At 39.8% G+C, this 15,267-nt stretch overlaps 1 protein-coding gene across 1 annotated transcript in view; it reads right to left on the bottom strand.

Moving 5' to 3' along the window:
- Window positions 1–15,267, bottom strand: part of stk10 (serine/threonine kinase 10) — a 43,854-nt gene that overhangs the window by 1,897 nt on the left and 26,690 nt on the right. The window contains exons 7-19 of the mRNA XM_042430367.1: window positions 14,611–14,692; window positions 9,709–9,843; window positions 7,010–7,348; window positions 6,352–6,780; window positions 3,874–3,998; window positions 2,402–2,525; window positions 1,872–2,051; window positions 1,662–1,754; window positions 1,301–1,430; window positions 996–1,120; window positions 694–882; window positions 485–610; window positions 247–360 (exon numbers count right to left, since the gene is read on the bottom strand). Of these exons, the coding sequence (XP_042286301.1) occupies window positions 247–360; window positions 485–610; window positions 694–882; window positions 996–1,120; window positions 1,301–1,430; window positions 1,662–1,754; window positions 1,872–2,051; window positions 2,402–2,525; window positions 3,874–3,998; window positions 6,352–6,780; window positions 7,010–7,348; window positions 9,709–9,843; window positions 14,611–14,692 (2,191 nt within the window). The remainder of the gene's footprint in view (window positions 1–246; window positions 361–484; window positions 611–693; window positions 883–995; window positions 1,121–1,300; window positions 1,431–1,661; window positions 1,755–1,871; window positions 2,052–2,401; window positions 2,526–3,873; window positions 3,999–6,351; window positions 6,781–7,009; window positions 7,349–9,708; window positions 9,844–14,610; window positions 14,693–15,267) is intronic.

Here is a 15,267-nt window from a genome sequence, read left to right as displayed (position 1 = left end):
GGGACCAAAATATGTATAAGATTACAAGCTTACATAGAGGTATGGAAACTGGTAGGCAGGTTTTTGTACGGCTATTTCACATAAACACTCAAGCCTTTCTCGTCACTTAGAGTCTGGTACCAGCATTTTAATTATTTTAGTACATATTTGATAGAAAATCTAAAAATATTAAGGGGGAGATTAGTAAGTAGACAGTAGGAAAATTGTATAACAAATTGTAATAGCATTGCGACAAGAAACATGTACCTTCTTCCTGGGTTTCAGCTGATCCCTCCAGTCCTTCATCAGCTGGTTGTGTTGTTCATCCAACTGCTTGAGCCTCTGGGTCTCATTCTCAACCAGCAGGTGGCACTTTTCATTCTGAAACACAACATCCGGCCATTTTTAACAACAACAGGCTATTTATTCTACTCATATTGGCTACAAACATCCCAGTGGAAAAATGACAGACACAGACATATACAATGACATGCAGGATAGTCACCTGTAGCTGCTGCAGTTCTCTGATATTGCTTTCACACTGACCGATCATCTCTCTCATCTGGTTCTCGTGTTTCTGCTGCTGATGCAGCCTCTCTGCCTTCTGCCTCTTCTCCTCCTGCTGAGAAAACTGGAGAGAGAAACAAAGGGAATTAATGACTAAATAATGAACTGAATGCTTAAATATGGCGTAAAGAAAACTCCCCCCCCTACTTGTTTTATCTTCTCTCTGTCCTCTGAAGCGCTGCCTGAAGAGTTGATGCGGAGGCTCTTCTTAAACATGGCCATGCGGGTCTTTGCCTCACCGCGCTGGATCTTAGGCAGCCGGTTCTTCTCCTGCTGCTGCCGGGCTTTCAGAATCTCAATCATCCGCTGGTTGTAGCACTGCATCTGTTCTTTCTCCTGTAGAACAGAGAAAATATACAAAATGTCACACTCATGTCATATTTAGTCAAGGAATATGAATAAAAGTTAAATGGTGGGTGCAGGGCATTGTGATCCACTGATTTATTTACCTTATCGTGTTTCTTGAGAAGCTGATGCCTCTGGAGGAAGTACTGGTCTTTCAGCTGCTGCTTCAATAACTGGTGTCTCTCATAAAGGTTTTTCTCCTCCATGTCCCATACTGTAGCTTCACGCTCTAATCAAAGAAAGGAGGGTGCAGAAAAAAAATTATCAAGAGTTATTAAAAGATTTGTCTGAAACACAATATATGTCAACAATGTACAAATTCAACATCCCACCAAACCAAGGGTGGGCTCAGAACAACAGGACTTTGAGGTCATTTGATCACGTTCTGTGTTTGGTTTGATATATGTACCTCGGATTAAGTGGTGCTTCTTGTCAAGACAATTCCTCTCCATCTCTGCGATCTCTCTTTTGTTGTTGGAAGTGATTCTCTGCAGCGTGGTGTCAAGGTAGTTCTTCTGAGCTGCCAAGAATTTCTCCTCCTAAAACACGGAAAAGAGAAAGACGTGGAGGGAAAGTGTCACTACCCTACTGGAGGATAACATGAGCAAGATGGGAAGAAATGAGCTCTTTTTTTTTTTTTTTTCATATCACGATAATGGTTAATGAGCCTTAACAGTAAGCAGAAGAAAATATGTTGTTTTTCTACCCGGCTCAACATAAGTATGCACTGAAATACCGTAAGCCCACATGATGTTGACCAAACAACTCACCTCTCTTATCTTCATTTCTTGGAAATTATACATCCCTTGCTTCAAGGATTCTTTACGCTGACTTCTGGGCAGCTTATCAACAGATTGTTTTACCTGAATAAAGATAAGAAGGCACATTGTAACTATAATCAGTGACACACAACTTAAAAAGTAGACAAACAGGTAAGCAAGCAAAGACCTATTATCATTTCTATGTTATCTCAAGTGTACCTCCTTTTTCTTGTGTTTTATCTGATCCTGGAACTTGTGGTGGTCACGTTCCTGCTGTGCTTTGATGCGTTTTGTCTCATCCTTGAGTTTAATATTGTGGTCCGTCTCCATCTTCTCAATAGTCTGCTTCTGGTGCTTCTCCAGGTTTTCCAGCTCCACATCGTAGTGCTTCTTCTTGGCCTAGGATGAAACAACACACGCTGTGAGCTTCAGAGGTGTGATAAACAAAACACTTCCATATGATCACAACTCTTTTCATGAGAAAAAATACTTAATGTGTATCAGAAAAGTTAGAAAAAAACAAATTATCACAAGTCTCCTGTCACCAAAAAATTAAATACAATAAACTAAAGAAAACAGCATCACATACTGCAGGTTTCAAAATGATCATAGAGTGAAGGCAACAACTTTGTTCTCAACAAAGACAATATCTTCATAACTGTAGAATTTATCACAGAGCTGTTGTATTGCATCACATTATATGTACCGAAATTAAGTGGCAACTCATTGTGTGAACAGCTGTGACTCACATTCATCTCCTGGTCGAAACGTCTCTGCATTTGTTCTCTCTGAGACTCCAGTTTGGTGTTTAGAACAGCCTGAGCACGGTGCTCTTCCTTCTGCAGCAAACGGAGCTCACGTAGCTCCTGACGTCTAAGCACACACACAAACATGTACGTCATTAGTATTAACATATATTCAACTTTAGTTTAACAACTTCTTAAACAAAGTTATATAGTTTATACTAACATTTAATACTAAAAAGTTAATACGGTTACTATGTATTAACTCAATCATCAAGTCTAACTGAAATCACAATTTTGGAAGAAAAATGGTATTTGGGGAAATGGTCTTTTTCCTCTCAGTCAGCAGGAGGACACAGAAACAACTTATGGGTAAACAGTGTTTTGGTAGCAGTGCTGTTGAAGAGTAGGAACTAGACCAGCATCTAAAGCGACCAAAATGACATTTACATATGTTTAGCCAGCAAACAGACATTGGCAGTGCAATATTCCTTGGTGGTCAGCATGTTTGTTTAAAGGTGCAAGACAAGACATGTGACCTTGTTTGTAAGTTAGGTAAGCAGATGACATTAGAGGGGAAACTAATGTGTTTTATTTGAAGTTTGTGACTCTTGAGTTGTGTAGCAGGCTGCTGTCTCAACGTCAGTGTGACGTTATTGCTTCATGCAAATGTATTTTTAGTTTTAAGTTTAAAACAATTTGACTGTAGGAAAAGTTCTTCACTTTACTTAGAGAACTAACAGTATCCTGACTGTTTAATGCAAACGAATGAAACCAAATAATGAAACAAACAAATATGGCAGATATGTAAGCTATAGCAGAAAAAAATCATGCAGTGAAATTGAATTTTAGTTGGACTTACTACACTGAAATAACTGTAGTTATTTGTAAAAAATTAGACCAAAGTCTAGTCATAGATGCAATGTCTTCTTCTGCCACTAGATGGCATGAGTTATGCACCAGGAATTCCCTTGAGCTTCAACAGCAGTGCAGTGTATGTAATACTGCCATAGCTATACAAATTGTTTATTTTAAAGCATATTAGGCCTATTAAGTAATTTCTGTCATCAGGCAACAAAAATAATACTGTAGGGATCCAGAACATCTGGTCCTCCTATGCCAAAAAAATACAGCTAACCTAATTTTCACCCTGGTCTGAAATGTTATTTTTCTTTCAAACCATAAATCAAAGGCATCTTTTTCAATAAGAGTTTGGATATTTGACTCTAATCTCAAGAGGCTTAAGCCTAAAAGAGCAGGATGCCTTAAATAGTATTTGAAGTAAAATCAACATGCAACAGGCCCCTGAGTTCATAGCCCTCCTTTACAGAGAATGGAAAACAGATAAATTTATCCTGGAAAAGAAGGAACAAGAGATGGAGAGCGTGCACGTCTCTAAACTCTGTTTACCTAGATGCTATGTGGTGAATATATATTTATGTGTATGTGCACTGAATGTGTGTTCTGTAGAGACATACCTCAGGAATCTCATCTCCTCATCCTTCTTCTCGTCATCCCTGATGATCTTGGAGGTGGTCACGCTCACCTGCACGCCGTCAATAACAAACTTCCTGGTTCTCTTCAGAGTCTTACTTGAGAAGTCCTGAGGGGAGGACAGAGAGGGACAAAAAAGGGTGATAGATTAATTCAGACCTTAGGCACAAGTAAAATCTATGATTGCACTTACGTACACGCGTCACAGTATTGTCTGTGCTTGAGAGTAAACATTGAAACTCTGCCAGGAAATTGTTCAAGTAGTCAGAGAGACATGATGGGGGCTTAAGAGTATGAAAATGGAGCTGGGAAATGAAACATGACAGTTAATTGTGTCACAAAGATATCCTATATTTATGTTTTACATATTTTTTTTATAGTTTTTTTTATAGTTAACATACGTGTGAGATTCCCAAAGTCAACTTTATTATCTAGCAGAAGGAGAGGCAGCTGTGTGTATATGTGTGTGTGTGTGTGTGTGTATATGTTGACAAAGGCATTAATATTCTTGTCAATCTGGTTTCACTGTAACCAGCAGCAAGATATTATGTCACTGTAATGGGGAGCACTGTGCAGGAAGTAACCCTGTCGAACAACGACACATGTTGCCAGTTCCTGAAATGGTCACAACAAGAGCAGTCTATTTCTGACTAGAACAGGCCCATGACCTTTTTTTAAATTAATTTGAATTTTATTTCTGAGTTATGAGGAAGACAGCATGGACCAGCCAAACCGTGTCTAGGGACTTCATAATATATGTAATAGATCAAATATTTAATATGAGTCAGTGCGTTATCCCACCTTATAGTTGAATGACAAAATTGTTTCCATTTCCAATGTCCCCTATCTAAATCAGCTTCCATTGACAATATTTACAAAACTGATAGGGCAGGGTTTACTTGGCAAACACTGGGTGGCTCAAACCCTGGATGTCGTCATTTCCTGGTTTATAAATAGTTTCGTTATAAAGGAGAGGGGAGGAGAGGAGAAACACTAGTAAAGACTAAAGGTAAGCTCTTCTCAAGGCAGAGCAGGGCTTTAGTTTGTGCAAACTGCTGTCCACTCCGAAAAAGCTTCCTTATGAAGCCACTACAGCTGAGCAAACAGACTCCATATGAGACAGTGTGAGGCTACCGCCAGGGATGACAGCTGCTGGATGCTACTTTTGCGCTGTTGTGCACTGTTGATTCCCTTTGTGCCCGACCAAATTGTTTACAGTAGCAATAAATCAATGTACTTGTGTGTTTTAATGTGTTATTAAGCACGCTCTGTCGCTGTGTTCAGGGGACGTTTGGGTCATTCTGTAGCTCAGCACTTGTCATTCACAAAATCACACACATACACAGCTCTCTTGTACACACAAACACAGATGCTCTTAATCATACACTTGTGCAGAAACACACTCACAAATGCATAGAGAGTGAAAGACTGTTAATATGCCTGCCTGTCCTCTAACGCAAAATAAAAAACAAAGATAGCCCATTCACTCTCACTCTCTCAGTCGCTTGCTGAATAATCTGTTCTGGAAAAACTTAACATACCACAAACACTCCACACACAGTCAATAGGATTTCAATCATGGTCAGTCCATAAGCCTCCAGAAGCAACTGAGTGACAATGAGCTGCATAGAAACTTCCATTCACAGTGGTGAATACTGAACTGTGCCCACACAAAGGCCACATTGGTCCTGATGAATGGAAAATGTCACATATTTTGCTTCAGAAAGGCTTGGTGTCTAATGATTTAAATGGTTTGTGTCTCCTCTTCCTCACTGGGATTGTCAAAAAAGTACAAATTTGCTGATTTTTTAGAGAGCTAAATGCTCCTTTTCAAACCAACTGAATTATCTGTAAATTGCACTTTCAAACAATGCTGCTCTTCTTTCACAATTAGACAACTTGGATATAAATAATTGCCACCTTTTACTTTTCAAATACCTTCAATGCTCAGTGTGATTGTCTGCTTCAATCCTAACCAGTTAAAAAGGAAATAAACTGAACATGTTCATATCGCTTAAAAGCATAAACAGTAATAAACCGTTACATTCAGTGTAATGCGTGGGGAAAGCAGAATCCTCCATTTCAGATGGTGAACACCCACACCCCAAAACACAACACAATGCAGTTTCAGTTCCTCTGTGGGGGCCGAGAAATAGTTTTTCTAAGGCGGTGTTTTCCTACAGAGCAGAGAGCTGCCTCTGTACCTCTTTGACACTTCAGTACTGCTCTATTTCACCTTATAGACGTGTTCTGCTGAAACATTTCAGTGAAAGAGGAATATGTCAATATTCTGAGTTCATTCATCTTCCCTATATCAATATCCCATTATGTAAAGCCACCTTCTACTTGGCATTTAAGTAAGAAGACTGAATGGATGTTTATACAGGACAGATCAGGGTGCTTTCTAGGTAACAGGAAGAGAAAGTACTAGGAAGAGAAAGTTTTGCTTCATGTTGACTCACCCTTGAAGGCATTGAGATGTTTTCCCTGTTGTTAGACATGTCCATGCTCTCTGACGTCATGCTGCCTGAATAAGAGTACCGTTTGTTGATTATCCCTCCATTGATATAAGGTGAGACAGTCTCAGCGGTTCCTCCTGTCGATGACCGCTGTGGGGTACCCTTGGTCATGCTGTCATTCAGCCCAGAACGGGGTGTAGGTACTGGGGTCGGAGCAGAAGATGTCTCGGGAGTGGGTGTAGGAGTGACAGTAGCACTCTGGCTTGGAGTTGGTAGGTCTCCGTTAGTCATAACGCTGCTCTTCTCCTCAGTGATCTGGATCTTGGGCACCTCTGGGTCTGTCGAGACCATGATGATGTCGATACCTTCCTCAGATGTCTCGGGTTGGGGGAGAGATGGTGGCTGTTCTGTCTCCGGGGTCTCCATAGAAACCTGAAAAATTCATTTTAGTGCTATTATTATTATTATAAAATCTTTGGGTACACCACAGTCAAACTTTAGGAATATCCACCAACAGATAGAATGTTTTCATTTTCTCAAAGCTTGAATAACTCAACAAGAAACTCTCAGTCAGCCTAATAAATGAAAATACAAACTGGTCAAAGGTCACTGAACAAAGGTTTATTACGCAACAGACAAAGAATCTAAAAATTCAAAATACCTTTTCCTCCTCCGATGTGGGGGTACTCTTCCCATCCTCAATGCCCGAGTCTGAGCTGGACGTCTTGGTTAAGGCCTCGCTATCAGATTTCTCTGAATCAAGAATGACGTCATCAGGCAGTTTGTCCCCCAGCTCCACCTGGTCTTTTGGAGGGAGATTCTGTCGCGGTAGGGGAACAGGGACCACCATGACAGGTTCTGGCTGCTCCTCTGCCTCTGCACTCTTCCTAGGTGAAGGTGTTGGTATGGTCGGGGAGGGAGTGGTGGGGCTTGGGGTGTCCACAGACTGGTCTCCTTCCAAACTGGTCTGACTGGTCTGGCATGGCTCCTTACTGGGAGACTAAAGGAATAAGGGAGAGGAAGGAGGAAGGAGAGAGAAGAGTATTGTTATGCACTGATGTGACAAAACATTTGCGGTTTTCAGGTTTTAAGTTACTGGTGTTCTCCCAAATGTTAATGTTTTCAACCTTCCTGAAATTTGGTTTTAGCCCAAATGCTAATGGACAAAGTCCTTCAGGCTTTCCACCTTCAGTGAAGTAAACTTAACCTTTGGTTTAGCAGGAATGCAATCATTCCTCGCGCTACAAACATTTTCATTGTGGCCAAGATGGCTATCTAATCAGTAATAAGTGTACTAATAATGACAGAGGTGAAAAGTCTGTGTAAATCATGGCTGACAACCAAGGACAGAGAGTTTCTATTGGCATTATAACCAATAATTTTATATGATTCTTGATAAGCGTTTTGCAAAATAAATCATGTGCATTTTATCTATTACATTAACCTTAATATAACCAAAAGAAAACAAGTGATTTGTCCAGTGAGATACAAACATAAAACAGATAACACAAAATAATGTCACAAGGTCAGACTTAAACAAAAATGCATTTTTAAAACTCTAGATAAAACTGCCAATTTGAATAATGTAAAACATCAGAAACCAGAAGAGAAAGAATCTCTGCAGCAATTATATACTGTAACTTCACAGAAAAAGCCCATTTTCTCAGTCTTCAATCTAATTGCAGAAGGTTCCAGACATGACAGTTCTTTCGTCTGTAATTATAAACACCACTGAAAATGTCATTTCGGGACTATTTGCACAGCTATCTGTCAAACTGAGCAATTCTGCCTCTTGAAATACATACTCCTCTGTCTCCCACCACAGGTAAACAAAACCATCAAACATCTTTATGATCAGGTGCAGCTTCTAGCTTTTCTAATGTCTCAGCAAACATCTCTGTCTGGCTGTGTACGATATATAGGAAGAGATAAACGGTCGGGTAACTGCTTGGCCGGCCTCCAGGGTCTTATGGCTGTACTGTATGTGTCAAAATGTTGCTCTGCGCCCTTGCTGAAAGAGACAAGGAAACAACTGCAATGATTCATAGTTAGCCAAGGACTGAGGACATAAATTTAATATTTTATGTTTAAAAATCTCATTGTCTGAGAGCATTTTCTGTGTCAGGTATAAAAAACCTCAGTCTCCTTAACAGAGCAGGATAAAGCCAAACTAGAAAATGAACAGAACATAATTTACAGAAACTTAAACTTAATCCAAAGACCTATAATTTTTGATTTATAAAATGTCTGGAAAGGGCAGCGCAAAAAACACCACAGCGATGACGGCTGTGGAATTAAAAGGCTAACAAAAAAATTCAAGGATGTATGAACTTTCAAACTACATTGTCACTACACTGGAGCCACCTCAGTAAACTGGGAAGTCATCACACTAACTTGTTGATGTTAGAGGAGGAAGAAAAATGTGGGCAAACATCCATCTTCATAAAGAGAAAAACATCCACACAAGCTCCACACGTTTGTCTCGTCACAGCTTCCTGTTAGCAAGAGTATTTCTAGGATCCTCTATAGTTGTGGGCCGCTGGCGTATGGTAAACCGTCTGTGTTTATTTAAGGGTCAGAGTATAGCAGCAGAACAATGTACGACCTTAAATAATTTACTCCATCAGGGGTTGTGAGGCGACGGTGTTTCTCTACAGGATCGAGGCCGAAGGCAGCACCTATATTTAACCATGTGTGGGTGTGGGTGAATGCCAGTATTCCGGTTTCTGTTCCTTTGTTTGTGCTATGGGTGGAAAACTGCACTTTCATGCTATGTCACTTTCTAATCTTATGCTCTCTATGGATTTATGAATGGCTTCTGCATAATGGACCTCCGATCCTTCAGCAGAAAGGCTGTGTTTACCAAAAAATGCTGTTCAAAAGGGGTCAACAAGCATGGACTTCAAAAGTAGGAGACGTGGAAAGTTATGGCAGAACGCATGTGCTGTTTGGGGCATGGGTGCATACACAGGTAAGTACATGCTTGTGTATTATTATGTGTGTGTGCTTCAACTTAATTATATCATCTTGTGATACAAAAGAAGCTCTTTTCCAAATTTAACCTGCCCAATTCAGCTTCAAACAGCACAGTGAGGTCAGAAAATGACATACAGCTTTCACTTTTCAGTAAAATGTCACATGTATGACGAAAAATGTAATCTAGTGGTTTTACTTTTACATTTCAAAGTAGATTACGATCACGGTCCCATTACTGTCCTGAACCTTCTGAATGTGAGCTCTTACAACCCACCGTCTTACAGCCACCAGACCTTTCAGAAAAGCTACTGGAAGAACAAAGACTGCCCACTCAGACAGAGAAGAAAATGAAAGGACAGAAAAGAGAAGATCCAGGTTTGGTACCACAGTGAGCTCCATGGCGTCGTCTTCCTCTCCTTCCTCTCTATTGTCCTCTATTTCCTCCATGACCTCAGCTTTGGCCTCGGCCACCAGCTCCCGTAGCGGACGGTTAGACGTCACTGAGCTCACAAAAGGGTGCTGTGGACACAAGAAACAAGAAGAGAGATGGATGTTGAGATTAACTAAGGCAAGACACATATCTCACAAAGAAGAGAAACTTTTTTACCCCGTTTTTAATTTTAAAAAAATCATATCCTGAGCATTAAAAATAAATTGGCTGTAACCCTAACCCTGTACAAAGAGGGACAAAGACTTTATGTGACCACAGGATAACAACTAAAAACAATATTTACTGGAAGGAAACAGAGCACATTATCTATGAATCTGAGTATCATTAGACAACCATGAAACAACCATGACACTGTTGCTTGAGGGATGCTGCAAGTACTGGACTGGGGATGAAGACAAAGAGATACGTTTTGGTATGTTAGCGGTTTTGGGCTTAAAAGCTGACAATACAAAACATAGAGACATCAGTGAGATGAAGGCAGGCTACATAATAAAATTAAATTCTGGTGGAAAACATTCATTTGCAGTCAAGTACATTAGCTTGCCTGTGAGGCAGCGAGAGACAAGAAGCACACCAGCAAGGCAACGAGGGACTTTCACTGCTGAGGAAACTCTATCTGCCACCTGCCAGTTCCTGAACTGCTACAACAAAAGTGGCTCGATACAGTACAATACAACACTCCCCGTTAATGGCGCACTGATGTAACAACATTGAATATAACATCATACCCTTAAAATAGCAAGTCATCTTTAGCTCTACATTTTCCAAAGATAAAATGTGTTTTACCAGAGTGCAAACAAGGCGTTAATAAGCTGAGTGCAAAGAGAATAAAAAGCTAAATTATAAGTTGAGTGCAGCGGGGGTAAAAGACCAACCATCTATTATTCAGATGCTTTGCACTGCTGTGTAATTTAATTGGAACAGCTGACAAAGGGAAAGGCTACAAGTGGGGCTGGACCGTGAAGTGTGTATAAGTCAGTGTGTATGTGTGTGTGCACATTTGTTGCGTGTGATCACAGTTGTTTGTGTGCATGGTCTTGTCCTTGAGGATTACATTAGGCTTCAGATTTTAATTTCTCCAGTGACAGTCAGCTATTGCCTAATGGGTCTGGTTGTGTATGTGCTGAGTACCATCTAATCGTTTATTACTGAACATCACATTTAAAAGATGAATAAGTGAATGAAAAACATTAGGCTTTTTTTTTTTTTAAACGCCTCACACTCACACACACACACACACACACACACACCTGATCATAGCAGAGTCTTAGTATTGGTAATGTATTGGCTAGATAGGGACATTGTTACATATTCAGTCCCATCTAATAGTATCTTACGGTGAAAATGTCCTGAAAAACATGGCACAGTTACAAAATGATTCCTCCACAAAAACAGCACGGAAACAGATTTTTAAGATTTATGAAACATTTTAGATTAGCCTATTCTAATAGGTTTAGATTAGCCTATTCTAATAGGCTAATCTAAAATTTGCATATTATTATTATTCACTTTGATACATCACAATTGTTTTATGATTTCAACTCAAGCTCAGCAACTGGTGCAGAGGAAGGCCACACAAGTGTAACTGAAATTGCTCTGACAACCACACTGCCACTTCCTGAGTACACACTAACAGGCTGAGAGATCAGCCATGAGCTTGTAAAAACCATACAAACATGTGGTGCTCACTGCGATGAGCAAATAGTTGGACTTTGATTTGCAGCTACGTTGAATGTTCCAGATATACTTGAAAAATTCCTTCTGAGTCTGTGATGCTTAGACGGGGGTGTGGCACATGTGCCAGTGTTGTAGTAAATAAATAACCACATCTACTCTTCCACTAGATCCACAAGAAAATGGCTACTTTATATACGTTCTTACTTAATAATGGATTTGAATTTTAGAAATATTTTGAAAGGTTTAAATTAAAGCCAAAGGGAGTTTAAACTGAATCAAGCAGAACTATCAGATGAGAAAAGCTCCATTAAAAGAGTCACAAAGATTAAGAAGAAATTTAGGTAGAGTCAAAATAAGGTGAGTACCATCCTTAATTAAATAAAAAGAACATCTAGAATAGTAATATGTCCTCTGGATTATTTTGTCCAGATAAGCCTACACACTAAGTAAAATTAAACACTGGATTTGAATCAAAATATTATCTGTGTGTCTCTTCTTCTTTCCCTTCAGGCACAATTAAAAAACCAACAGCACAGTAGTTAACATCTGCAATTTTAACCTCAAGCTATTTATTGTTACAAGTGAACTCAGACCTCCCATACTCGAGCTGAATTCAGTTTCTCTGAGGCAAATCAAAGGGAAAAAAGGGCAATCAGTGTAGAGTTCCTGCCCTGTTAAATCTAGTCATGTTGTTTTACTGCCATAATGGATCAAGATGTGGATCAGTGGAGCTTATGTCCTTTCTTTTAGGTTTCAAATTGCTTCAGACTCAGTGAGGCTGGAGATTTTCACGTCTTACATTCATGGCCAGGTGTGAAAAGGTTAAATGTGAACAGAATGGCCCATTAGGGGACCAGAGCAAGGGGATGCATGACGGCAGAGATACCTTTGTAGCAATGACAGTGCCTTGTGTCTTTGTAAGAGCTTAATTTGAGTTTTAGAGGTTTTTTTTTTGGTCAGTCCTCACTTCTTCAAAAGGGCGGTTTGGAGGTTATGACTTGTTTTTAGGGTTGAGGTTGTAATTAGGTTTATGTTAAGGTTCGGGAAAGAGTTAGGGTTAAGCATGTAGTCATTTTTGGCTACATAAATAAAACTGACTTGACTTTTATTTGTCCACGTTTTGCCATTTACTTCCCTCAAACTTCTCACAGCATTGAGAAGTTACATTTAAATAATTCAACAGAAACTTTTATTTCCTGAAAAATAGTCAATAGCTTGTTCTGTGGTTTATCCAGAATAACAAGGACACAGTTTCTGCAAGGAGATGTTGCCCTTTTCATTGTTTTTTATGTAATTTAGTGCTGTAAGCTCCATGGGTAAAATTCAACCTCCTTCAGATGATGGAAGAAATCTCAGAGATGAATATCTCAGAACCGGGACATTTATACCAAAACAATCATGCATGGTTAGATACCACTAGAGACATGAGAAAATATGTTTTCTTGTGATTTGGGTGAATTTCCCCATTGATGCTATAATTAGGCTTAGATTAAGGCTTGGGTGAGAGTTGGATTTAGGCATTAGTCATGATGACTAAGGTTAGGGTTCACTTGGGAATACAGAGTTGTGTGTGTGTACATGTAAATGTTGCAAATCAACTACAAAGCTCTGGTTCCGAGAAAAGCTAGCCAAATAATCCCATGGCAAAATCACTCAACAACCAAGCGTGCTATGATCAAAAACTGAAAAAGCAGAAACATGAATGGGAGCTTCGCCAAAAAAACACCAAAAAAAATCCTGACCATGAGAAACTATGTGGGAGGAGAAGCTATATTCAGTATACAAGTCCTCCAGATAGTCTCCCGCCAGCCACACAGCCAAAGTGACTGATACTGTGTCATGTTGTTTTGTATACATTCCTTACAAGCACACATGTGGGGCAGACAGAAGGCAAAGCACAGAGAGAAAGAGGTTTAAAGATGTTCCACACTAACACCACCTCACTCTACTCTTGGAAAAGCTATGGCTTTGTGAAGTTTTGTGCTTTTGTTATCTCCACCAAATCTATAAATATACATATATATACTAATACGGTCACACACATCTCATACAGTTCAGCATCCACACTCCAGACCCTCTTATCTATGATTCGTCATTATCTCCCTGTTAATTTACTGCACTACATCTGTTTTCTACATCCATATGCTCCCAATGAATAACTGCATTACAAAATCTGCCTTAAAACTTGCCACATACACCAACAGACATCATCCATCATCTAATGTACAGCAGAATTCATCTCATCATTGCACAACTATCTCCAGTAAATGTTATCTGACAGCCGTTTGGATCAGCAGGCATGATAAACATCTAAAACCTCCAGCACGGCACCAAAAACCGGACCGCGCCCGTCTCTTTTCCCCCCACTGGAGAGCACATGCAGAATTCCCAGCGGGCCCGGGTCTAGGATTTTCATCTCTGCCTCTCTCTAATTGGCCAGAGGTGGCGAGCTCAGGGTGATCCAGACATACTATTGGCTGAGAGTGGGAATGTAAATAGCTGGCATTCCCTCAGCTGTGGGAAACAGACAGGAAACTGTGGCTCTGAATTTTAATAGACACTGCTCTCGTGCTTTAATCCACACCCTGTTCACTTTTCCTCTTCTTCTTGCTTGAGATTCTGGATTTTGTGAAACATTTATCAAAGCTCATCCTCAGATATTAGTGAGTCCTTTCCTACTAGAGCCAACAACCTGGATTTCTGTGTATTTACTGTTGTTGGAGAACAAATGGGACTGTAATAATAAGAAACAAGAGCTATTTGAGATACTGAAAGTGATGATTCAAATTTTTTGACAAAAAAAACCCCCCAAAACTGTATTGTCCGTAAGATGAACATTTTTTGAATGTGTTTCAAAAGTGAATAAAAGTCACTTAAATTTTTCACTTTTTATACTCCTGCCTGCTCCATTTCTTGCCCACTCATGTACTTTTTCTTTTCCTCCCCGACTCACATGCCCTCCAATGGGCACCACTCACTCCCTTGGAATAGATCACTCCTTTCAGGTCTTAAAATAGAAGATTAAAAGGCTCCATATATGTGTGTTGGTGCGAGATAAGGACAGAGTGAGGACAATGTTCCGTCATATATCAAAGTGCAGTGCTGTATAATATAATATTATTCGCTAGGTTATAATTGCACATTGCATCAGGGCCTACCTCCATGAGCTGTGCTGCAGTCGGACGGGTCTCTGGGTTTTTATCCAAAGCTTTCCTCAGGAAATCTTTAAACCCCTGTGACCTTGGGGAAAAAGTAGAAAAAAGCATTAAATCAAAAAGAAGAGAAATTAAGGTGCATGTTGGTACATGTGGATCATCTTTGTGCACAGCTGTGCTTCATAAACAAAGCTTTCAACAGGAATGGTGAGTGTGCGCCACATCCCCAAGTCTCCTGTCAACAACTGATAAATGCAGTTTTTGCAGCACTAAATTTGCTGCTATGAAACATTTGGACTCATTTGATTGGGAACAGTCATAGTTTGGCACTTGCTGAAGTGTCTCTCTGCTGAGTTGTTGCTGTAGTTTCAGAAGGGCCAAAATGGTGGAGGGGGGAGGACGATGAGATACATGAAGTGTCTACAGTAGATTACAGGACAGTGAGTGTGCAAAAATTTGGAAATCGAAATTTAAATGACCTAATGCAATGTAGATGGAAAGATACAATCCCCTGTTGACTCCACCTGTCATATCCAGTGCCAAAACTAATGAATCTACATTATTACTACAAAATAAATGAAGATGGACCAGGTTTTTTCTCCATTTACTCAAACTTTCCACTTTCTCTCTCAATTTGCACGTTACTTGATACATTTATTG

This window comes from Thunnus maccoyii, chromosome 13, assembly GCF_910596095.1.
Source record: "Thunnus maccoyii chromosome 13, fThuMac1.1, whole genome shotgun sequence".
Lineage (NCBI taxonomy): Eukaryota > Metazoa > Chordata > Actinopteri > Scombriformes > Scombridae > Thunnus > Thunnus maccoyii.
Note: the sequence above shows the minus strand (reverse complement) of the source record. Positions and strands in the feature narration are given on the sequence as shown.